Source organism: Mixophyes fleayi, chromosome 1 (assembly GCF_038048845.1).
Source record: "Mixophyes fleayi isolate aMixFle1 chromosome 1, aMixFle1.hap1, whole genome shotgun sequence".
In the NCBI taxonomy this organism is placed as follows: domain Eukaryota; kingdom Metazoa; phylum Chordata; class Amphibia; order Anura; family Limnodynastidae; genus Mixophyes; species Mixophyes fleayi.
Window position 1 is genome coordinate 39,860,996 of NC_134402.1, and position 27,029 is coordinate 39,888,024.

At 41.1% G+C, this 27,029-nt stretch overlaps 1 protein-coding gene across 1 annotated transcript in view; it reads right to left on the reverse strand.

The window, feature by feature from the left end:
• Positions 1–27,029, reverse strand: part of STK32B (serine/threonine kinase 32B) — a 274,895-nt gene that overhangs the window by 48,425 nt on the left and 199,441 nt on the right. The window contains exons 7-8 of the mRNA XM_075194650.1: positions 6,470–6,573; positions 5,690–5,806 (exon numbers count right to left, since the gene is read on the reverse strand). Of these exons, the coding sequence (XP_075050751.1) occupies positions 5,690–5,806; positions 6,470–6,573 (221 nt within the window). The remainder of the gene's footprint in view (positions 1–5,689; positions 5,807–6,469; positions 6,574–27,029) is intronic.

Below are 27,029 nucleotides of genomic sequence, written 5' to 3' on the forward strand. Positions count from 1 at the left end.
AGTTGGTCAGAGCTTTTACCAAATTAGAGCGTCATCATGAAGATCAAAGAACATACAAATCAAATCTGAGAAGAAGTTGATTGAAAAGCACCAGATGAAGGCTATAAGATCACACTTTACTCTGGACACCCAGAACACTGTAAAGTTCATAACAAAGAAATGGAGAGAATATTGCACTACTGTGAATCCAAAAATCTAAAACCGACCTAGAAGGTCACTTGTTAGAAAATACCTCTCAACTGTCCCGATTTAGGTGCGACAGTCCCAATTTGAGGCTCTGTCCTGCCATTTCGATCGGGACAGCTTTGTGCCGCGTGTGCGAATTTTGAGAGGTATGTGCCGTTCACTCCTGCTCTGCATGGCCGAGTGGCAGTTTATGGGTGCTGCAAATGGTGTTTGCGACTAGGCACGCCCTGGGTGTGTGTGGCCAAGCCCCATCGAGACATGGCCATGCCCCCATCCCGCTGCCGGAGAGACAAATGTTGGGAGGTATGTGTTAGGGAGGCCACCACTTGTCTAGGCCTTCAAGAGAACCATTGTTAAAGAAAATTCGAAAATTATTTGGGAGACATACAAACAATATAATAATATTTCAAAGAAAAATTTATGAAAATTGCAATGTGTAAAGCTGGAAGATATATATCTAAGTAGACTCTCAGCTGTATTTCCAGCTTAAAAGAAAATTGGGAGAAGACTTGTAGAAGTGATCCAACAATGGATGGTCTGGAATTTTGCCACTCTATCTCAAGGCTTAACTGTCCCCAGCCAGCTACATACAGAACAGACATGTACCCTATATACTGATCCAAGTCACCCACTAGGCGGCATAGTGTAGCCTATCCTCCAACCACAACCTGGGCAGCCCAGGAGTATCTGTGCTTGCCCTAGCCTAAAAAGGACTGGCCCTCCCATTGCCGTTCTTCCAGTTGACTGGCTTGCTGTGTTGTGAAGAGTGGGGAAGAATGGAGGCAAGCGGAGAGCCACATGCTGAGAATTATATGGTGGAAGGAGCAGGGTCCCCCAACAGTACAGAATAGTAATGTGATATTAATAAACTTTATATATCCAATTTGTTTAAAAAGTGATATAGTATGTACAGTATACTGCAAGAATGGTAAAAATATCTATGAAGCATGTAGCATACTGTATAATGCTGTTAATAAGTCTGGGTATTGTTATTTGAAGCCAATAAATATTTGGTCAGGTTTATTTGGCAATCCCTGCTCTGTTCCCTTTTGTGCATTGCATAGATGCTTCCTATATTCTAAAGCATGTTTTCCATATTGTCGCAATAGCTTTAGCAATAAAATTTGGACAAGTTGCTTTGTGGAGAGAAGTGTCAACTATGTTTAGTGTCTGTTGGTTAATCCGGGAACATTTTCTGTTGTATTCATAAAAGTGCGCTTCCAAGTACCAACTAAAAAAATATAAGGTATTCTCAAGGACATACTTCAGGAGAAAAATGCCATATAAAATGACAGGGCTCTTATAATAGTGATGATATAACAGCTTGTTTCTTACAGCCAGCCCTTATTCAACATACTTGGCTGTTGGCCCTGATGGAAACTGATGTGATAGCTTCAGTTGAAAGAAATGCAGAAATCCCCATGTGAACTTGAAAGAAAATGTGATTTTAGTCAGTGTAGTGCAATATCCTTATCTTGCCTGTTAAAGTATGTCAGTCCCACCAGCTAATTAAATATGTATCATACCTGAGTGCATTTTTTATATGTCATAATTGATTTGGAATTAGTTATGTACAGCGAGGTCGGCGGGGCCTGCTGCAAGGGACTAGTGATTTATTAGCGTCTGCAGCCGAGAGAAATATTGCTACGGTCTGGCTTTAGTGACTCATTGTATTACACTGCTGGCATCGTCACATTCTAAGGGACATTGATTTGCAACTGATTGTTATACAGACTGTGTTTTAGACAGTCAGGCAACCAATGTCTACACGGCCGTTTGCCCCATGAGATGAGGTAAGATCTCTTTACCCGCGGGACCACCTAGGGGCAGCAGAAGAACCCTAGATGTTGAAATTTTGGTGGGGGCCTCCAGCTGTAAGACACCTAACAGCTCTGATTATGGGGTGGACTTTTGTGCATATGTAAGATAAAAACACATGTATAACACTATAATTAAATGCGTATGTTCAGTCAGATGGGTCCAGCTTAAAAACTGTTGCATCTACAGATGTAACAAGTCTGTAAAGTTATGCCCCACCAAATGTATGCCATTCCATAGCAGTGGGTGGGGCCTAATGACACAAATTGCATCATTAAGCCCCCGCCAGAACAACCACTTTTAAAACCTTCCCTCCAGGATGTCATGTGCCTCCAGGAGATCATGTGACAAGTGCATGGCCCTGTCCCCTGCTATCAAATGCCGAAATTCACAATATTGCATAGCGAGGGCTTGATGACACCAAATTCCAGGAGAGTAGGTAAGTACGTACTTGGGTCCATTTTAGCCAGCAGTCAATTAACCTACCATGTATGTGTTTGGAGTGTGGGAGGAAATCGGAGCACCTGGGGGAACTCAATCAAACACAGAACATACAAACCACACAGATAGGACCTTCATCAGGATAAACTCATGACCCAAGGCCTGTGAGGCAGCAAAGCTAACCACTGGGCCACAATGCCAAATGCAAAACTCGCATTACCCTATACAATTATACAATAATGTAATGAAGTGTCATATACACAAGAGAGAAACATGTTTGGACAGTTACTAATAAATGTGAAAGTCACTTTTTCAATATAAAGTGTAATGAAAAACAAATGCAAATTAAATTAAATACAAGCACCTGTTGTTTTTAAATTTAAAATTCAAATTGGAATCTTCTTTCCTGCAGTAGCCCAAATGGAAATATGAATTAAGCAATGCAAATAGATGGCCACGACATGGCAAAGTATGGCCGTGAAGCTACTGGAGGAGTCAATATGGAATCAGAAGTGGCTTGATAGTGCTGTTAGATAAGAACTGTTACATGAATACTCCCTATACCCAGCACTGCCTCCACCTCTCCAAGCGTAAGGAGACGCAAGTCAACCGTATGACATAATGTATATACAGACATAAGTGTATGCTTTTTTGTGCACATACACAGTATGTATCTTATAAAAAATAGCTGATGTTCATCAAACTCTAAATGAATCGCTATGTCAGCATTCGGGTGCATTATCATCACCAATTATTTATAAAGCGCCACCAATCCCGCAGTGCTGTATAGATAATATTAGTTATTCACATACTACTGGTATGTTTTCAGAGTGTGGGAGGAAACCCACACAAACACGGGGAGAACATACAAACTCCACACAGATAATGCCTTGTTCAGGAATTGAACTCATGACCCCAGTGATGTGAGCAGAAGTGCTAACCACTGAGCCACCGTGCTGCCTTTCAATGTTGTCATTTAGATAAGAAAGGAAGTGAGTCTTTAGTGTCAAACAGAGGTGCTCCATCTGTATGTTTCTTTACTGTTTAGTTTTGCATGGATTAGGGGACATCAATTAGGATTAGATGAAAATATGTCTCATTAGCTAAGCACAGGCCTATGTGTCATCATAACATTTAGTGCTAGTTTGTATGGGTGTATTCACCCTTTGGTAGCATGATTTTGTTTTATTAGTCCATTCTTCACAGTTAATTACATGTGATTATACTCCATGTAGTCACATGAGGATTGATGAACACTTTACTACTACCATTTACAGCCATCCATGATCCATGTGTGATTCATTATGAATACAATGGAAAAGAACGGAGTTCCCACTGGCCAAATATATCCATATCATCAAGCCCTCTGTGACTGCTGTCACTATCTTCTTTAATAAGAACTATTTGATTAGATTTATGAATACATGTTACACTGACTGATGCTGGGGAAAGAGACATCAGAAACATTTATTTTTAAACCTTTCCTATTTGCTAATATCTAGGGAAAAATTATGGCAAAATATCACCAATCACAGTGACAGGTCTGCTTGTATCCGATGATGGGTCAGGAACTTATCTGTATTGTTTGTTCTGGAACCTTTGTCTTTTAGGGGCATGTACACTCACACTTGTTGGTATGTGTGTTAGAGGGCATGGTGAGGTCAGCTGCAAGTTAACTGAAACTGTCATTGCTCATTATAGTTCTGTTTGTGTGTTTAGGTGCTGTAATTGTTTTGACTTTTTGGGTATACTCTGTACTGACGTCTGGTCAGTGTCCTGAGATATGGGAATGTGGTGGTGGTGGAGGGTGGGAGAGTGTGGGGCATACATAGCGGTGAACCTACTACCGCTGCATGGGGGCTACGTGGTGGTGGTGGCCCAGCCGGGTTGCTCCCTCCGTGGTCCTCTCCTGATGCACTGTTCCACCCCTGGGCATATGTGACAAAGGAAAAATGATGGGGAAGCATGTGAGACAAGGGGAGAGTGGGGAGGGCATGTATGAATATAGGAGGGAGGCTAGGGGTCATATGTGACAAAGGCATGGTGTCATATGTGAGAAAGGAAACGCGATCATAGTGGCCTGGAAAGGCAAGGAGGATAGGCCGGGTGATATATGTGATAAGGATATAGTGTTGGGTAGGGACCTTTGGTATCTGTACTACCCAGGACCCAGATCATCATAATCCACCAATGGCGTCCCACTACTACTTTTGATTTGCTGACCTCTCTCAGATACACCTGGGGCTTAATAATTATTTCCTAGGAGTAACTGAGTATGAATAGGCTACTCTGTCCTAAGGCCAAAGGTTTTACTACAAGGGAAATCTTTAAATGATCTCTGTAAACCCATCTTTTTATTAGATCTTACTCTTCACTCCACCCAGGGCCGGATTAACCATAGGGCTAACTGGGCTACAGCCCAGGGGCCTCGGGCATCCAGGGGGCCTTTGAAAGTGCTCAACAGCATTATTGATCGGTCGGGGGCAGGGGCACCCCTGGCTGGATCAATGCTGCTGAGCACTTTCACTGCAGCCCTTCCCCGGCGCTCTGTAGTCTCCTTACTGAGGAGATCTCGTGAGTCTCACTCTCACGAGATCTCCTCAGCAAAGAGCGTACAGCCCGCCGGGGAAGGACCGCAATGCCAGGACAAGGAGGTAGGTGCCTAGGGGGGCGGCTCGGATCAAGGGGGGGGGGCCCTCACAGGGGAATGGAGGCCCCCTTAGCCCAGGGGCCTCTATTCCCTTAATCCGGCCCTGCCTCCACCAAAAGTACATACATTAATGCACCCTCACAACTACCCTAATCTACACTCTGAGCCACACTCTGCCCTCGACCAATTAGAATGTAAGCTCTCTTATGAGCAGGGTCATCCCCATCCATGTATGTATTTATTTTGTCTACCTTCTATGTCCCTGTTTTACCTATCTCCTGTTTCCTACAGACTGGCTCTACGGAGCACTGTGGTGCCTTACAAATCAACAATAATAATAATAATAATAATAATAATAATAACTAATGAAAACCGCGTAAGTCGCTTCTGGTGGTATAAAGGTACAGAACACCCTGTAAAATGTACAAAATTAAAAAAAAAAAGATTGATAAGAAATGTTTGTGTTGCAATGCACTATTATTTCACACCCACAGTGTATAATTTTACATTCTCAAACTTGCTATAGTAAAGTATATTTTTTTCAATGCATTAACATACAGACTTTAAAATGTATTAAACATGCACAAAGTCTACCTTTTTAAGTAACGCCACCATGTTTTTACACCACGTGGAGGAATAATGCACTCTTTCTATCTTGAACATGTTAAGAATGTCATCTATTGGCGTTGTTGAATGAATTTCATAAGGCCTCTAAAAAACAATGGGAACATAGAAAAGTATTTGGAAGTTAATACAATCTCCATCAAGTCTGATAACTATCATAAAATGAAAATAAACTTTATCAAAGTGTGAGTAGTTTTCAAATAAATGTTGGCCCCATTTTGTGACACTTACACAGGGGTCTTTGTACCAAGGCAAATATGGAAGAAAAAACATTGCATTTCCACTCTTACCTCCATATTTGCCTCCTGTCGTTGTCTGATGGTTGGGTTCCCAGAGGAGGAGTCGGGGTGGAAATTTGGCGTACACACATAATGAGATTGATCATTACCATGTGTCATGTATGTGGTATATATCTGCTCCCTAACCTTTTCCATGTACAAAATTCCTCTGCAAGCATTTAGGTATAGTTCTCAAATGTTCCAATTTTGGCAGGGTGGTCCTGAACCGCAGACCTCAAAAGGGGTGGAGCTTCTACAGAAGTCAGTGGGCTTTCACCTATAAGTGGACGTTTCAGGGGGGAACTGGGCTCATGGCATATTTTTAAAGTGTTCCATAATGGATGCATGCTTTAGTGAATGTAAATAATTCTAGTTAGAATGAACCCAGAATGATCAGGCACTAGGATAGAATGGAGGCGGATTCATTCATCAGTTTAATTCCGTTCAGTGTGGAGATGTGAGTCTCACTTACCCAACCTCTCAGGAGTTCATAAGCTGTAATTCCTAATGACCACCAGTCTACAGGATACGAGTATCCAGGCCCTGCTTCCATGAATGACTGGAATACTTCTGGAGCTTAAATATTAAATATATATCATTAGGTGCTGAATGTCATTGTTTAGAATATAGAAGCAAAATGGCAAAAAAAAAAAAAATATTCATACAGTATTATCTAAAAGAAACTGCACAAAATTAAAAAAAAAATGTATTATTTTCTAAATGGATTAGTTTTGTTTGTGTTCTGTGGACATTGTTATATATAATATACATTGGTGAAAGTGGGGTGTATACGGCGGAATGCTCTACTACCTACTGCCTTCATTGTAACACTATCACATTCCAGTCACTTACATTATATATACAGTATATACAGTGGTAGAAGTGGGGTGTATACGGTGGTATGTGATACCGTCACTTCTACTACTGCCTTCATTGTAACACTATCACATTCCAGTCACTTACATTATATATACAGTATATACAGTGGTAGAAGTGGGGTGTATACGGTGGTATGTCATACTGTCACTTCTCCTACTGCCTTCATTGTAACACTATCACATTCCAGTCACTTACATTATATATACAGTTCAAGTTAACCCGTGCATGATACTCATGAATTCTAGTCAAATCAAGCTACTTAAGGTGTTAAAAAGGTTCTTGTCATGCATTTGGGCCTAGCCCAGGCCTCCTCAGGGGAAGAGCGTTACTTCCCAACGCAAGCGCCCTTTTTTAACGTGGTTTTGTCCACATGTCACCACCTCATCATTTTTCTCCATCACCTCATCCTTCATCTTCATCGCCACATCCTTCTTCAAGCTACTTAAGGTGTTAAAAACTCCCCACTGTCACCCCCGGCAACCACCAACCACTCCCAACTGTCACTTCTCCTTCAAGAAATATATAGGTCAGTGTATAACTCTGCCCAGCAGGTGGCGTTGCAGCTTTTTTTTTTTTTTCCACACACGCCACTAGGCATTTATATAGTAGATATACAGTGGTAGAAGTGGGGTGTATACGGTGGTATGTCATACCGCCACTTCTCCTACTGCTTTGATTGTAACACTATCACATTCCAGTCATTTACATTATATATACAGTATATACAGTAGTAGAAGTGGGGTGTATACGGTGGTATGTCATACCGTCACTTCTCCTACTGCCTTCATTGTAACACTATCACATTCCAGTCACTTACATTAGATATACAGTATATACAGGGCCGGATTAAGGGAATGGAGGCCCCTGGGCTAAGGGGCCCTCCATTCCCCGCGAGGCCCCCAATGTGAGCCGTCCGCCGCCCCCCCCCCCCCCCCGCCCCCCGCGAAGACCCCCCCCAAGCACTTACCTGTCAGTGCAGTCCTCCGTCCCGGCGCGCTGTAAGCTCCTTACTGAGGAGATCTCGCGAGAGTTCATGAACTCTCGCGAGATCTCCTCAGTAAGCAGACTACAGCGCGCCGGGACGGAGGACTGCACTGACAGTACTCAGCAGCATCGATCGGGCCGGGGGCGCCCCCGCCCCCGACCGATCAATAATGCTGCTGAGGAGTTTAAAGGGCCCCCTGGATGCCCGAGGCCCCTGGGCTATAGCCCAGTTAGACCTCGGGTTAATCCGGCCCTGAGTATATACAGTGGTGGAAGTGGGGTGTATACGGTGGTATGTCATACCGTCACTTCTCCTACTGCCTTCATTGTAACACTATCACATTCCAGTCACTTACATTATATATACAGTGGTAGAAGTGGGGTGTATACAGTGGTATGTCATACCGTCACTTCTCCTACTGCCTTCATTGTAACACTATCACATTCCAGTCACTTACATTAGATATACAGTATATACAGTGGTAGAAGTGGGGGTGTATACGGTGGTATGTCATACCGTCACTTCTCCTACTGCCTTCATTGTAACACTATCACATTCCAGTCACTTACATTATATATACAGTATATACAGTGGTAGAAGTGGGGGTGTATACGGTGGTATGTCATACCGTCACTTCTCCTACTGCCTTCATTGTAACACTATCACATTCCAGTCACTTACATTATATATACAGTATATACAGTGGTAGAAGGGGGGTGTATATGGTGGTATGTCATACCGTCACTTCTCCTACTGCCTTCATTGTAACACTATCACATTCCAGTCACTTACATTATATATACAGTATATACAGTGGTAGAAGTGGGGGTGTATACGGTGGTATGTCATACCGTCACTTCTCCTACTGCCTTCATTGTAACACTATCACATTCCAGTCACTTACATTATATATACAGTATATACAGTGGTAGAAGTGGGGTGTATACGGTGGTATGTGATACCGTTACTTCTCCTACTGCCTTCATTGTAACACTATCACATTCCAGTCACTTACATTATATATACAGTATATACAGTGGTAGAAGTGGGGTGTATACGGTGATATGTCATACCGTCACTTCTCCTACTGCCTTCATTGTAACACTATCACATTCCAGTCACTTACATTATATATACAGTATATACAGTGGTGTAAGTGGAGGTGTATACGGTGGTATGTCATACTGACACTTCTCCTACTGCCTTCATTGTAACACTATCACATTCCAGTCACTTACATTAACACTATCAAATTTTATTCACTTACATTCCCATTACATTTTTCAAACCGCCATTTCTAAATGTTCACTTCGACCATTGCATATACATACACATATACACATGCATAAATATATACATTACTTCATAGCATGATAGGTTGTCCATAAAATGACTTATTACTACATTTATATTCCTATAAAAGCACTTTTGTGCCCACTCTACCATTCATATGTACTCGCACATAACCCTCCCACTTGTCATATGATAAATTGTGTTCTGTGACTGAATGCAAAACACTTAGGCCTCAGTCATGTGACTAGGTCCTAGTGAATGGACAGGTTGCATTATAGAGGTGCTCCAGACCGTCCAGGCAGAAGAAATATAATAAGTGAAATTCTGCACGGAACACTAAAGGTCAATTTCTAACTGGAGAAGAAAAGTTCCGTGGAACAGTTCGGCTCAACTCTAGGTTGTCTCCTTATGGATATTGCTTCATCCACTGTGTGTAGCAGATGGCTATAAAGCTTGTGTTGTTAAATGAGTCCTCATTATCTAATGTGCGTACTTCAGGTAAATAGCACTAAATGATAACAGTCATATGCTACACATTTTCTTTCCATTATGTGCTGTCTGCTGGTGGTTTGACACATTTTACACATTGCTGAGAACAACACTAATGTAATGTACTTTCCCTCAATGTACTTCAGCCAGGAGAATTGAGCGCCATTACATTGTACACTTCCACTCTGCTTTAGGGATGAGCGCGCTCGGATTTCTGAAATCCGAGCCCACCCGAACGTTGCGGATCCGAGTCGGATCCGAGACAGATCCGGGTATTGGCGCCAAATTCAAAAGTGAAACTGAGGCTCTGACTCATAATCCCGTTGTCGGATCTCGCGATACTCGGATCCTATAAATTCCCCGCTAGTCGCCGCCATCTTCACTCGGGCATTGATCAGGGTAGAGGGAGGGTGTGTTAGGTGGTCCTCTGTGCTGTTTAGTTCTGTGCTGTTTAGTTCTGTGCTGTTTAGTGCTGTGCTGTTTAGTGCTGTGCTGTTTAGTGCTGTGCTGTGCTGTGCTGTGCTGTGTTCTGCAGTATCAGTCCAGTGGTGCTGTGTGCTGTGCTCTGTCCTTCTGAGGTCAGTGGTGCTGCTGGGTCCTGTGCTGTGTCCTGTTCAGTCCAGTGGTGCTGTGTCCTGTGCTCTGTGCTTCTAAGGGCATAGTTATTTCCCCAATATTCCCCTGTGTTTAAAAAAATAAAAAAAAGTTTTTTTTATAAAATACCAAAAACTACTTTAATATTTTTTAATTACCACAAAATTTTCACAACCAATCCTGCAGTATAAGCCCATTGGTACTGCAATATTACCAAGTTCACACATTCAGCAGTAAAAGTCCAGTGGTACTGCAATATTACAAAGTTTACACATTCTGCAGTATCAGTCCAGTGGTGCTGTGTCCTGTGCTCTGTCCTGCTGAGTTCCGTAGTGCTGCTGGGTCCTGTGCCGTGTCCTGTTCAGTCCAGTGGTGCTGTGTCCTGTGCTCTGTGCTTCTAAGGGCATAGTTATTTCCCCATTATTCCCAAGTTTGTAAAAAATAAAAAAAAAGTAAAAAAAAATAAAAAAATTAAAAAAAAAAAAAAATATATAATAATTATAACCAAATTTGCAAAACCAATCCAGCATTATAAGTCCATTGGTACTGCAATATTACCAAGTTCACACATTCAGCAGTAAAAGTCCAGTGGTACTGCAATATTACAAAGTTTACACATTCTGCAGTATCAGTCCAGTGGTGCTGTGTCCTGTGCTCTGTCCTGCTGAGTTCCGTAGTGCTGCTGGGTCCTGTGCCGTGTCCTGTTCAGTCCAGTGGTGCTGTGTCCTGTGCTCTGTGCTTCTAAGGGCATAGTTATTTCCCCATTATTCCCAAGTTTGTAAAAAATAAAAAAAAAGTAAAAAAAAATAAAAAATTAAAAAAAAAAAAATATATATAATAATATATTGTGGTGACCCACTCCTCTACGCAGTCCAGGTACATTTATTGGTGCGAATCAAACCAGTTGATGGTTTTCTTATTATATATATTGTGGTGACCCACTCCTCTACGCAGTCCAGGTACATTTATTGGTGCGATTCATAAAAGTTCAGGGTTTTTAATATATTGTGGTGACCCACTCCTCTACGCAGTCCAGGTACATTTATTGGTGCGAATCAAACAAGTTGATGGTTTTCTTATTATATATATTGTGGTGACCCACTCCTCTACGCAGTCCAGGTACATTTATTGGTGCGATTCATAAAAGTTCAGGGTTTTTAAGATATTGTGGTGACCCACTCCTCTACGCAGTCCAGGTACATTTATTGGTGCGAATCAAACAAGTTGATGGTTTTCTTATTATATATATTGTGGTGACCCACTCCTCTACGCAGTCCAGGTACATTTATTGGTGCGATTCATAAAAGTTCAGGGTTTTTAAGATATTGTGGTGACCCACTCCTCTACGCAGTCCAGGTACATTTATTGGTGCGAATCAAACAAGTTGATGGTTTTCTTATTATATATATTGTGGTGACCCACTCCTCTACGCAGTCCAGGTACATTTATTGGTGCGATTCATAAAAGTTCAGGGTTTTTAATATATTGTGGTGACCCACTCCTCTACGCAGTCCAGGTACATTTATTGGTGCGAATCAAACCAGTTGATGGTTTTCTTATTATATATATTGTGGTGACCCACTCCTCTACGCAGTCCAGGTACATTTATTGGTGCGATTCATAAAAGTTCAGGGTTTTTAATATATTGTGGTGACCCACTCCTCTACGCAGTCCAGGTACAATTATTGGTGCGAATCATAAAAGTTCAGGGTTTTTAATATATATTGTGGTGACCCACTCCTCTACGCAGTCCAGAAAGATACCTTGTTGCAACGTTTTGGACTAATAACTATATTGTGAGGTGTTCAGAATACACTGTAAATTAGTGGAAATGCTTGTTATTGAATGTTATTGAGGTTAATAATAGCCTAGGAGTGAAAATAAGCCCAAAAACTTGATTTTTAAACTTTTTATGTTTTTTTCAAAAAAAATCCGAATCCAATACCTTAAATCCGAACCGAGACCTTTCGTCAAGTGTTTTGCGAGACAAATCCGAACCTCAAAAATAACGAAAATCCGGATCCAAAACACAAAACACGAGACCTCAAAAGTCGCCGGTGCACATCCCTACTCTGCTTTGCCATCATGACGTGTAATCATTTGGGCTGCTATTCAAACCTGGCTGATAAGAATCCTATAATCTGCCAGCAATCACAGCTACAGAGAAAGCCTGTGGCTGACAACAGAGAGGGTTCAGGCAACGCTGACATTTCGTACCTTAAGTAAGGAAAGATATTTACTTAAAATGTAGAGAGAAATAATAACACAGACTTCAGTAGACTAATTTGCACAACATGACTGGTGTTATTGGGGTTAGTTTTCTAATCGCATTAAAGGAAATTTGAATAAAGTGCATCAGCTATAACGTTTGTGTCATATTAGACACTATGGGCCTGAGTCATTAAGGAGAGCAAAGCAAACATAAAGAGGAAATGTTCTCCTGGACAAACCATGTTACAATGCAAGGGGTGCAAATTAATTACTATTTTCCACATAAGTTATATACTGGCTGTTTATTCATCTAGCACACACATACTTGATAGCTTTATCTTTACACTGAAATTTACAGTTGATCTAGGACAGTGATGGCTAACCTGTGACACTCCAGGTGTTGTAAAAACTACAAGTCCCAGCATGCTCTGCCAGCTATCAGCTAGTTATCTACTGGCAAAGCATGCTGGGGTTTGTAGTTTCACAACACCTGGAGTGTCACAGGTTAGCCATCACTGATCTAGGACATCCCCTGCCCCAACTATAAATCTGTCCCCACATTTTAAATTTACCTCCCCCTCCAATGCAACCTGGTTTTGCCCAGGTGCAAAGTTACTGCTTTATTATGCTTTGCTCTCCTGAATGACTCAGGCCCTATGGGGGGAATTCAATTGCCGGCCATGTGGCACGAGGACATCGCGACGCGCACATTGCCGACAAGTCATACTTGCCAACTCTCCCGGAGTGTCCGGGAGACTCACGAAATTTGGGTCAGTCTCACGGACTCCCGGCAGAGCTGGCGTTTCTCCTGCATCTGGCCCATCTGCCCACTTCAATAAAATTAAAGCCGGAATGCATGGGCAAAGGGGGCGGGGCTTCACGATTCGTGTCATTTTGGCCCGGCCTCCAGTGATGTAATGCTTGTTTGGGGTCTTTTTACACTGTAAAAGACCCAAAACAGGCATTACGTCACTGGGGGCGGGGCCAAAATGACACGAATTGTGAAGCCCTGCCCCCTCCACCCATACACCCCTCCTGCCCTCCAGGATCTCCCGGACCCGGCCAACATAAGGTTGGCAAGTATGCGACAAGTACGCTAGAAATCTCTGCTCATTTTTCCTCGCACCTCTATGGGGTGTCTCCGGAAAGTCCGTGAGACACTTTGCGGCTAATGAATTCCTCCCTGTATGAAACAAATGAGCGCATTAAAGTGAAATTAGAACATAAAAACATTTTTATATTTTATACAGTAATGTCTTCTCTAAACAATGGTTTTTACACAAAAAAAAATAGGAAAATGTCTACTGCACACACACCATACACCAAGACAATTGCAATGTTGCTGCACCAGACTTCTTTTACTTGTCTTTCGTTTTACTTATGTCCCTATGAAAGTCAAATTAACAATCATACTACTATATTTTCCACTTTGCTGCGAGCACATCCCTGAATTTTATGCCACTTTTAGAGACACCGTCATGGTAGCACAGGCTAAGGTTGCCAAAAAGAGATATAAAGTAAGTATAAAACACATATTTCATAGCCAGCATAAAATATTCAGGACTTCAGTTCACAGATATGTTAAAAAAGTGATATAAATTATTTATGTAGTGTCAAAGGTTCCACCGTGCTGTATAAAGCAATCATATGAAGCAGATGAGCACCCTGTCCTCAATAATATACTATCTAGACATTTATTTTCTCTTCTCAGGTGTAATAATTTCAGTTCTTGTGTTTCTGTGACAATTCCATGTTTCAGTAGTCCCCTAATAAATGCCCATAAGGTACATGAGGTGCTAGTGAAGATTGTGGTCCTGGCTAATATAAAGGTATATCTATTTCACATCAAGATGGATATGTTTATTCCAAGAATAAAATAATAAAAAGAGAGACTTTAATGAGAGACATATCAAAATATCTCTTAAAAGGGGACAACAAAAATATATGTGCAATGTGTATTTTTAGTAACATTGATCACAGGACACAACTGCATAAAAATCAAAGATACATTAATGTTTTTATTGATGGTATTTTCTATAGCCTCACAAAATGTACCAAGGCATTCATTTCCTGGTATTACGGTGACATTGCTGATTTTGGTGTGCAAATCATCATCAACAGCTATTTATATAGCGCGACTAATTCCACAGCGCTGTACAGAGAACTCACTGATATCACTTCCTGCCCCATTGGAGCTTACAGTCTAAATTCCCTAACATACAGACACACAGACCTAGAGCAGTTTAATAGCAGCCAATTAACCTACTAGTATGTTTTTGGAGTGTGGGAGGAAACCGGAGCACCCAGAGGAAACCCACGCAAACACAGGAAGAACATACAAACTCCACACAGATAAGGTCATGGTTGGGAATCAAACTCATGACCCCAGTGCTGTGAGGCAGAAGTGCTAACCACTAAGCCACCATGCTGCCCATGTCTGGCAGCCTATTCTCATTCACTACTATTTGCCCTCAGTGCACACGAAAACACCTCCATTAATGTATTCTGAAGAACAGTACAATGGCCAATAGGGAGGGGCAAGGCATTCAGATCCTGCATTGGTTTGTTGTGATAATCCTGCCACCACTGGCTAGTGTACTTTACCCTTCCTAGGAAAGGAAATGTTAGAATTGAGCTTCATAGTTAACTAGACTACCACAACCCAGCCATTATTAAACCCAAAGTACCACAGATCAGCCAACCACTGCATGTCCACGTGTAGCCGATTTCTCTATTACATTTGACAATGTAAATATATATAGGACTGTTTTGACACTTGGGGCTAGATTTACTAAGCTGCGGGTTTGAAAAAGTGGGGATGTTGCCTATAGCAACCAATCAGATTCTAGCTGTCATTTGGTAGAAGGTACTAAATAAATGAAAGCTAAAATCTGATTGGTTGCTATAGGCAACATCCCCACTTTTTCAAACCCACAGCTTAGTAAATCTAGCCCATGGACTCGGATTCAAATCTGGATATAACGGCCGAATAGTGAAAGACACAGCTAGCCTGACCTTATACATCATCAGATACCATCATTAACGGATCTTAATGCTCAGATGTAGTTTGTGGCCAATTGGGTCCAACATAACCTAATTAGCCAGCAAAAGTGTGGCGCCTATGGGCACATTTGATTACAGAGCATTGATGTGAGGCTCCTGCTAGAAAATTGACGTGCAAACCTACCCCCCCCCCCCGCTCCCCTCTATGTTATATGAAGCGCAAACATCCAACTTGTTATAGAGCTTTTAAAAAAAAAAACATTTTTCATTTATTTACATAAAATATTCATGGTGTGAATTAATTTCCTCCATTCATATCAACACACAGTTAAAATTAGAGATGGGCGGGTCCGGTTCTCCGAGAACCGAACCCACCCGAACTTTGGGTATCCGAGTACCGAGCTGAGCAGCTCGGTACTCTCCCGCCAATTCCGAATCCAAATCGAGGCCGAACGTCATTGTGACGTCGTCGGATCTCGGGACTCGGTTCTCGCGATACTTCAACTTTATAAATACACGCCTCCACAGCAATCCATCGCCATTTGACAGAGGGAGAGAGCAGGGTGTAGTCATAGGCTAATTAGAGCAGGGACAGAGAAAGAATACAATATTGTTCTTGCAATTGCTCTAACCAAAATCGCTAGTGCAGAGAGGAGGATAGAGGTTTATTATTTTTTCTTCATATTTGGCACTCCCCAGCGCTTTTGGGTTGTCCCCCATAATTGTGCATTAATATTTCTGGCTGTCAAAAGTCATATCTGTCAGCAGTATCTACTCAATAAATGTTAGCACTCCTCAGTGTTTTTGGGGTGTCCTCTCTAATTGTGCATTAATATTTCTGGCTGTCAAAAGTCATATCTGTCAGCAGTATCTACTCAATAATTTTAAGCACTCCTCAGTGTTTTTGGGGTGTCCTCTCTAATTGTGCATTAATATTTCTGGCTGTCAAAAGTCATATCTGTCAGCAGTATCTACTCAATAATTTTAAGCACTCCTCAGTGTTTTTGGGGTGTCCTCTCTAATTGTGCATTAATATTTCTGGCTGTCAAAAGTCATATCTGTCAGCAGTATCTACTCAATAAATTTTAGCACTCCTCTGTGTTTTTGGGGTGTCCTCCCTAATTGTGCATTAATATTTCTGGCTGTCAAAAGTCATATCTGTCAGCAGTATCTACTCAATAATTTTAAGCACTCCTCAGTGTTTTTGGGGTGTCCTCTCTAATTGTGCATTAATATTTCTGGCTGTCAAAAGTCATATCTGTCAGCAGTATCTACTCAATAAATTTTAGCACTCCTCTGTGTTTTTGGGGTGTCCTCCCTAATTGTGCATTAATATTTCTGGCTGTCAAAAGTCATATCTGTCAGCAGTATCTACTCAATAAATGTTAGCACTCCTCAGTGTTTTTGGGGTGTCCTCTCTAATTGTGCATTAATATTTCTGGCTGTCAAAAGTCATATCTGTCAGCAGTATCTACTCAATAATTTTAAGCACTCCTCAGTGTTTTTGGGGTGTCCTCTCTAATTGTGCATTAATATTTCTGGCTGTCAAAAGTCATATCTGTCAGCAGTATCTACTCAATAATTTTAAGCACTCCTCAGTGTTTTTGGGGTGTCCTCTCTAATTGTGCATTAATATTTCTGGCTGTCAAAAGTCATATCTGTCAGCAGTATCTACTCAATAAATTTTAGCACTCCTCTGTGTTTTTGGGGTGTCCTCCCTAATTGTGCATTAATATTTCTGGCTGTCAAAAGTCATATCTGTCAGCAGTATCTACTCAATAATTTTAAGCACTCCTCAGTGTTTTTGGGGTGTCCTCTCTAATTGTGCATTAATATTTCTGGCTGTCAAAAGTCATATCTGTCAGCAGTATCTACTCAATAAATTTTAGCACTCCTCTGTGTTTTTGGGGTGTCCTCCCTAATTGTGCATTAATATTTCTGGCTGTCAAAAGTCATATCTGTCAGCAGTATCTACGCAATGGATTCAAAGCAGTCCACATATGATCTAAATGAGCAACCAGGTTCTGTCACCAGTCCTGATGTTAGTGTTCCCAGTACGTCATCTGGCCAAGGCGATGTCAAACAACAGAGTGTTTTCAAATTAGTGCAAAAAACAAAAACCAAAAAAAAATTTACTGTATTGAAGCGAAAACGAAGTGTAACTGAGCAAAAGTTAAGTGACGATAAAAAAAAAATTGCAAGCATGCCATTCTACACACGCAGTGGCAAAGAGAGAATGAGGCCTTCACCTTTGGCTATTAGTGGCAGATCCCAAAAAGTTACCCAGCCTACAATTGGTGCACAACTACTGTTACGCGTCAAAGCTGAGCTGCAAGATACCAGTGAGGCATTACAGGAGAATATTTGCTCTGATTCACAAATGACAACAATCCCTGTGGAGAGTCCATCCAACAGTGGGATGTCTAATCGTGAGCATTCTGCTGATGTGTGCCTTAATAGCCCGAGTGTAGCCGGTGATACCCAAATTGAGGATGCCACTTTGGAATTAGAAGAGGATGAGGGGGAGATTTGTGTAGGCGACGAGGGCGCTAATGAGGATGTTGATGAGGATGAGGTTGTTTGTGTAAGTCCTGCACCAGTGGCAGCAGTTCTGGCACGTGACAAGAAAAAGGCCATTGTCATGCCTGGGCATAAAACAAAAAAATCCACTTCTTATGTGTGGAATTATTTCTACCCAAATCCAGACAACAATTGTATAGCCATTTGTAGTGTATGTGAAGCCACAGTCAGTCGAGGGAGGGACCTTAACCATCTTGGAACCTCGTCTATGTTACGCCATTTAACGAGAGTTCATGGCAAAGTGTTGGGAAAAGCTGAAAGTTCTTCCCAAAAGAATACAAGCACTCCCTCATCAGCTAAGACCCTCCGCTCACCGACATACCGACGGCCACAAAATACACCCACCACACCATCCTCATCAATATCCTCAGTAGCGCTCGGAGTTAGCCCGGCATCCCACTTAAGGCTGGATGACTCCGGCACTATTATTGATTCCTCTGAAGAAAGCGTTAGTCCTGCTGCTGCTGTTGCTGCTGCTGGGGGTGAATCGTCATCCCAGAGGCAGGTGAATAAAATGAGCAGTCCTACATTTCAGCAATTAACTGTGAAACAATCCTTTGCGAGGGGAAGCAAATATGACAGCAGTCACCCAGTCGCCAAGCGAATCACAGACGCCATGGCTGCAATGTTAGTGTTAGATCTGCGTCCAATCTCCACCATAAACGCAGCTGGTTTTTCACAGTTAATTGAGGTTTTGTGTCCGCGTTACAGAATTCCATCGCGACACCATTTCTCCCGTAAAGCTATTCCACAACTATACCAAAAAGTGTGTAAAAATGTAGAGATTGCGCTGAAAAATGCCATTCTGCCCACTGTTCACTTAACCACAGATATGTGGACAAGTGGAAGTGGCCAAACCAAAGACTATATGACTGTGACAGCCCACTGGGTTGGTCATTCACCTTCACCAGCAGGAACAGCAGCAGCATGTACACCACTACGTAACATTTGTCACAGGCAGGCCACTCTTTGTATCACCGGCTTCACTAACAGGCATACGGCTGACAATTTGTTACGCAAACTGAGAGATGTGATTGATGCATGGCTTATACCACTCGGACTCTCCCCAGGGTATGTCATTTCAGATAACGCCAACAATATAGTGCGAGCATTACAGCTGGGTGATTTCCAACATATTCCCTGTTTTGCTCACACCATCAACTTGGTGGTGCAGAGCTTCCTACGAAACAACCGTGAGGTGCAGGAGATGCTTTCGGTGGCCCGTAAAATTTCAGGCCATTTCAGGCATTCAGCCACAGCATGTAGGAGATTACAGCAGCTCCAAGAGCAGTTTAACTTGCCCTGCCACCAACTTAAGCAAGAGGTGGTAACTCGGTGGAATTCCACCCTGTACATGCTTCAGAGGATGGAGGAACAGCGCAAAGCCATCCAAGCATATTGCACAAGTCATGACATTGGGAAAGGAGGGGGGATGTATTTCACTCTTGCACAGTGGGGAATCCTTTCAGTGCTGTGCAAGGTGCTGAAACCATTTGAAGTTGTGACATGTGAGGTCAGTGCAGACTCTGCTAGTTTGAGCCAAGTCATTCCTTTAATTAGACTATTGGAAAAGCAGCTTGAGAAAATGAAGGAGGAGCTGAAAGCAAGCAATTCAGCAAAGTATGTTGGCCTTGTCGATCAAGTACTTAATTCGCTTCACAATGATCCTCGAGTTATTAAGATCTTGAACTCGGATCAGTACGTTTTGGCCACTGTGCTTGATCCAAGGTTTAAAACCTACATTGAGTCTTTACTTGTAAATGAGCGAGATGTGAACTTTTGCAAGGAGCTATTGCTCAGCAAGTTGGCCGCTGAACTGGGCCTCGGCTTGACGACGTGTCCTCCTTCACTTTCTCAAGCTGTTGCTCGTAAAAAATTAAATTTCCAAAAAAGAAGCAGGGAAGACACAGGGGGCAGACGAGAACAATTTAACATCTGGGCTGGTTTGAAGGATTTTTCAAAACAAAGTGTCACTTTGCCCATAAGTCCATCCAATATGAGTATAAACATGCAAAGGATGGTGGAGGATTACTTTCAAGAGGTAGTTGATATGGAAATGTCAGACAGTCCCTTTCCTTACTGGGAAGAAAAGCAAGCTATTTGGAAACCCATGTACAAACTTGCTTTGCAATACCTAAGCTGCCCACCCTCCAGTGTGTACTCTGAACGAGTGTTCAGCACAGCAGGGAACTTAGTCAGTGATCGCCGTAGAAGGTTACTTCCCAAAAATGTGGAGAAAATGATGTTTATAAAAATGAACTACATCTTCCACGAGGAAGGCCTTCACCATCCAAGACATGCAAGCACTGACTGTTCTCTAATGGCGGATTCAAGCGGCGATGAATTGATAGTCTGTGATGATGACGATAACACTGATGAGGGTGAGGATGAAGCTGAAGATGATGCCGATAACATCTTTTTAAAACTTTCTATGTAAGTGTAGGGTGCAATCTACCCCCAAAGAGGAAAGGGACTTGTGGCATTTCCATATCACATACCATCTTGAAAGGCTGCTGTTAGGGCAATTTATCCTTAAGGGTAGGGTGTCATAGACAGAGTGACCCTAAACTGGCTTTGTCCATTTTTCATAATATTGTACAGTCTATAATGGCTGAATTTTTTAGTATTTTATACAAGTGGAGGGGGGCCTAGAGAGACAGAAACCAAACTGGCTTTCTCCATGTCAATTAATATTGTACAGTCTATAATGGCTGAATTTTTTAGTATTTTATACAAGTGGAGGGGGGCCTAGAGAGACAGAAACCAAACTGTCTTTCTCCATGTCAATTAATATTGTACAGTCTATAATGGCTGAATTTTTTAGTATTTTATACAAGTGGAGGGGGGCCTAGAGAGACAGAAACCAAACTGGCTTTCTCCATGTCAATTAATATTGTACAGTCTATAATGGCTGAATTTTTTAGTATTTTATACAAGTGGAGGGGGGCCTAGAGAGACAGAAACCAAACTGGCTTTCTCCATGTCAATTAATATTGTACAGTCTATAATGGCTGAATTTTTTAGTATTTTATACAAGTGGAGGGGGGCCTAGAGAGACAGAAACCAAACTGGCTTTCTCCATGTCAATTAATATTGTACAGTCTATAATGGCTGAATTTTTTAGTATTTTATACAAGTGGAGGGGGGCCTAGAGAGACAGAAACCAAACTGGCTTTCTCCATGTCAATTAATATTGTACAGTCTATAATGGCTGAATTTTTTGGTATTTTATACAAGTGGAGGGGGGCCTTGAGAGACAGAAACCAAACTGGCTTTTTCCATTTCTTTACATATTTAACTATAAGTGTAGGGTGTAATATACATTCAAAGACGATGGCTGCATTGCCAATATGCATAGATGGAGAGGAAGACAATCTGTTTTGTGTGTAGAATAGGCCTACCAACGAAGAATTAAACTGTTTTTTGGGATGATTTATTACCTCAACAATTAGATTACTTGTCTCTAAAACAGTTGGAGCACTAAATTGGGTTAATTTAGGCCCAAAAACATGGATTTTCCCAAAAAATAGCAAAACAAAACCAAACAAAACCAAAACCAAAACCAAAACACGCAATGGAGGTTTTGCAAAACCAAAACCAAAACCAAAACACGACGGTAATCCAGATCCAAAACCGAATCCAAAACCAAAACACGGGGGTCAGTGACCATCTCTAGTTAAAATAGACTGTTCTATATCTTGTATTATTTTATTTTTCACAGTACAAGCAACTCATATACCACTTAACCTTTGTTGCAGGGGCAGCAGAATTGTCAGAACCATTAATCATTATGCGTTGAATCAGATGAGCATATGTTAAAGATGGAAATGAAACAACAGTAATAAAGGTCAATTCAACATCATTAACTGAGCTTAGATAATGTCTTTCATGTGTATTTCTTCTGAACAAAAGTATCGAGCCTCAATAACAATCAAGAACATTCTTTTCCCAAGAAACAAGGCGCATCCTTAACTTGCAAATAAAATGATTTCTCTCTCCCCTCTCAGTATGTTATCTGAATTTTAAGGCTGCGATTGTGGTTTTATGATTTCAATCGATATTGCTGCTCTAGAAAAGAAATCCCCCAGCACAAACAACAAACCTTGACCTTTCAGAACAACAATTGGTAAAACGTAGCTGCCATGTGACATCTCAGTTCAATCCTACCATACACACGTTTTGTATGCAAAGTGAAACCAAACAACAAACACATCTTATACTTCTGATGCGATTAAACCTAAAAAAAAAATACACTTTCAGAGATTCTAGTTCATCGGGGCAGCTTTCTAAAAATAATGTATTGTCTGAATACTAATTTATTAGCCTTCTTAGTTGTATGAAGAATACAAGTGTCGTATTTGTTTATTTATAAAAACGTGCCTGGAATTGCACTATAAAGTTTGTGTGGAATGAAGAGATTACATGGGCCTTTACTCATCTGCTGAGGGCCTCGACTCACCTGTTCAGATTGTCTGAGACCCGCTGAGCAGTCACAATGCCCCTCCCCTGTGAACTTCATGCAGAGCCGCATGGAATGTAGAATGTGACCATAAGAACGAGCGGTCATATCAGGCCATGTGGTGAGTGAAGCAAGGGGCAGAACAATGCATTGCCGGGCCTCAGACGAAAACTTAGGGAAGGACCCGGCAACTCTGCTGTAGCTTCCCAAGCCCCACCACGTCTACTCCCAAGAAGCCGAAAGGGGCCTCATTTGAGCAGGTGTGGTCTGGAACATGCACAGTATGAAGAGGGTGCTTCTCTGCTCTTTTCAGAGATAGGACGGCCTTGCGGTCTCCGCAATGCGGAGTCCCGCTGGCGCTATCCAGGTCCCATAGAAGCCATAACCCCTGCACCGATGGCAGTTTCATCATTGTTGCAATGTAACTACCAATTTGTTATCTATTTTATCTCATCAAACCCCACCCAAAACTTTTTTTAAAAAATGCATCACTATCATCATCACCATTTATTTATATAGCACCACTAATTCCGCAGCGCTGTATATAGAACTCACTCATATCAGTCTCTGCCCATTGGGGCTTACAGTCTAAATTCCATAACATACACAGACACACACAGACTAGGGTGAATTTGTTAGCAGCCAATTAACCTACTAGTATGTTTTTTGGAGTGTGGGAGGAAACCGGAGCACCTAAAGGAAACCCACGCAAACACGAGGAGAACATACAAACTCCACACAGATAAGGCCATCACTATTGCGCTATCAATTGTCTTGGACAACCTGTGACACATGGCACTTGTAGTTCCCCAGCACCAAGAAAACCCCATGTTACTTTCTTCTATTATAATATGCAACATTAAACTTTTTCTTTGTACTTCTATCATATTGTCGTGCAATATCGTACATGTCTCTGCATTTCAAACTGTTCTCCCAGGGACATTATGAAGAGATATTTATTTGAAGTGTCTTCTTAATATGCAATCTCCTTTGAAATTCAATCATGATGCATGTCAAATCCTGGAGGCATACCTATGTAGTTCTCGGTAATTCAGGGTTTTTATGTCTTCCTATCATTGAAGGTTAACTGAGATGTGTTTGAACTCGGTGAGCTTGATGTCAGGCTATTCATAATCAGGGCTTTCTTTGTCTTGAGCCATCAATGAGATCAAGGAATGTCATGGCAAGTCATCAAAATATGTCCTATACATGGTAATATGTGTTATTCTGGCTATACTAAGTATTTGCTACAATTATAGCTGTGAGTCTATTTGGATGAGTCTCTACCAACTTTGCACACTGCAATTGTCATTTTTTTTGCAATATTTCCAGAGTTACAACAGGGTGTAACGAGGAACTTTGGTGAATAGGAGTTTTGAAATCATTCCACAGATTCTTGATACGATTGACGTTGGGTCTTTGACTAGGCCGTTGGTTATTGTATTTAGGCCACTCCAATGTGGTTTAAATACAATACCCATGACTCTATGCTTTTGGTCATTGCCTTGCTGGAATATAAATTTTATCTAAGTCATTTGTGTTTTGCAGTCTGCAGTAGGTTTTACACCAAGATTAGCCTATATATTGCTCATTTAATTTTGACCTCTATTTTAAAAAGTTTTCCAGTCCCTGAAACAAAGGCAGTATGTTTCTGCCACCATGCTTCACCGTGTTAGGTTTGCGCCAAAAATAATGCCCAGCATTGAAGCTAAAAGTCTTGGTCTATTCAGACCATAGAAACCTCCTCCACTTGGTATGTGTGCCTCCCACGTGCTTTTTGGCAAACGCTTGGAGAGATTTCATGTGAAATTTTCTTCAACAATGGTTTTCTGATTTTTGAAGTTCCCCGGCTGTTGTTATCCCATGGATAGTTTCTTCCATCTCTGCCATGAAAAACTATATACATATGCCATAGGCGTCTAACCATTGCCCTTCTTGGACGGCCTATTGACAAATTGGGCAGCATGGTGGCTAAGTGGTTAGTACTTCTCCTTCACAGCACTGGGGTCATGAGTTCAATTCCCTACCACGGCCTTATCTCTGTGGAGTTTATATGTTCTCCGCTTGTTTGTGTGTTTTTCCTCTCACACTCCAAAAACATACTAGTAGGTTAATCGACTGCTATCACAAGTAGGTGAATTGACTGCTATCAAAATTGACCCTAGTCTCTCTCTCTCTCTCTCTGTGTTTAAGTTAAGGAATTTAGACTGTAAGCTCCAATGGGGCAGGGACTGATGTGAAAGAGTTCTCTGTACAGCGCTGCAGAATCAGTGGCGCTATACAAATAAATGACGGTGATGATGATATTCACAGTTGCACCTTATTGTCTCCATTAACTTATGATTGACTTCACAGTGTTCTCTGGGATATTAAGAGCTTTGAAATGTTCTAATATATTTATCCTGATTGGTGCTTTTCAATAACCTTTTCTCGGGTTTGATTGAAATGTTCTTTAATTTTCGTGATGAAGCCCTTGCTTGGAAATTCCTTAACTGTGAACTTCGTGTATTTTTTTTAAAATCAACTGAAAAACTTTAATTGTACACATTTGGACTCCAATCAATTAATAATATGACCCCTGATATTCCTAAATTTATTTCACCAGAGTATATTTCATTGTATCTTAGCAAAAGAGTTGTTGAATTCTTGTGCAATTAACTATTGCCTGTTATTTATTTGTAATTGATTAAATCAAAATATTTAGATATTTTCTTTATTTAACATTCTAGCATATTTTTTGTGTTATAGTGGTAAGAATTCCCAAATAAATCCATTTTGAAGAAACTAAGATGTGCAAAAAAGCCAGAGGGGGTGAATAGATTTCTTAGAGCGACCACATACTCAACACTTTATGCTTAGTAAACATTTAACATTAAACATTATAGAATATTTTGTGTTTTACAGTGGTAAGAGTCCATTGCCCTGCCTGTAAGCCTTAAATCCTCCGTCTCTAACCAGACTGGTCTGGTGACTGCGATGTCGGGAAAAAAATGTTTATGATGTTTGAGCCGATTCATTAAGGAAAGTTAAGCAACAAATTGTGTAAGTTTTCTGGACAAAACCATGTTACAATGCAAGGGGTGCAAATGAGTTTATTATTTTGCAGATAAGGAAAATACTGGCTGTTTTCTCATGTAGCAGTGAAATACTTGATAGCTTATTTGTACACTGAAATTTAAAGTTGATCTATGACAAGCCCTACCCCAAATATAAATCTGCCATCAAATTTTAAATTTACCTCCCCCTCCAATGCAACATGGTTTTGCCTTACTTACTTACTTTTGCTTAACTTTTATTAATGAATCACACCCGTTAACATTAACTTGGCTGCTAGGCAGGGTCAGTGATTATAGATAGAAGAAGCCAAATCAGAAAAGTCCTTTCTAAATATAGTAATCAGCCCTATGCTGAAAAGCACAGAAACCTCTTAGTCTTTGTTTGACATTGTTCAATATGACTAATATAAAGAAACAGAATGACAGGCACCTGCACATTTGTGCCAGGGGGTATATTTAATAAACTGCGGGATTGAAAAAGTGGAGATGTTGCCTATAGCAACCAATCAGAATCTAGTTGTCATTTTGTGAATGTACTAAATAAATGAAAGCTAGAATCTGATTGGTTGCTATAGGCAACATCTCCACTTTTTCAAGCCCTCAGTTTAGTTAATATACCCCTAAGTGTCTTATAGGCTCAACACTGAATCATCTTTAGGAATAATATGAGTATGTTCTCCACCTTTTCCATGTGACTGAAAGTCCCCCCCCCAGCACCATCCCCTTTATCCCAGACATTTCTGGACCCCTACAGACCAGGGAGTACTAGCTAGGGCCCCGAGCTATGTGGTACCCTTTTAATTCCAGTGTTTTACTTGCTCTAATTTTTTGATTCAATTCAACATGGCAAGTTTGAGTTTTGAGATTGTATAAGTAGGTCAACTGAAAAAGGTTTTCTTGTTTCAACATGCTGTGAAATCATAGACCTCAAGTGGATGTGTTCCAGCGGGCACCTGTGTGTGAAATAGCAACAAAACCCATTTCTACTAAATAGTTTCAATTGAAAATAGCTATTGGGCAATTGGGGATGTAGGAGAAAAGGGGAAAGGTCATGGGCATTTATGAAGAAAAATCATTTTATAGTGACTATAATCTTAAAATATTTCTCTCTGTTTTGTGCAAGAATGTAACATATTGTCATTTTTATGTTCTCTTTGGATAAAGAGATATCTGTTCCGTCCCACTCTACGGTTTCTCCCAACGCCTCCCTGTTGCCTACGCTATGGTATTTTTGTTGTGTACTTTACTATTCAATTTAGGACCATGATTAAAAACATGGAATAAGTTTACTGGGTAAGAAGAGATTTTCCAACACCAAAAATATATAGGATAGAATAATTCATATTCTTCAGCAAAATATTTTATGTGCCTGTATTCAGCCTATAGTTGTCTGAAGGAACCATTTACTCCAACAACACAAAAATTAAAGTCAACAGTGGCTGCAGTGCTGGGAAGTAACGGAATTAGTTGGAATATTACAGAA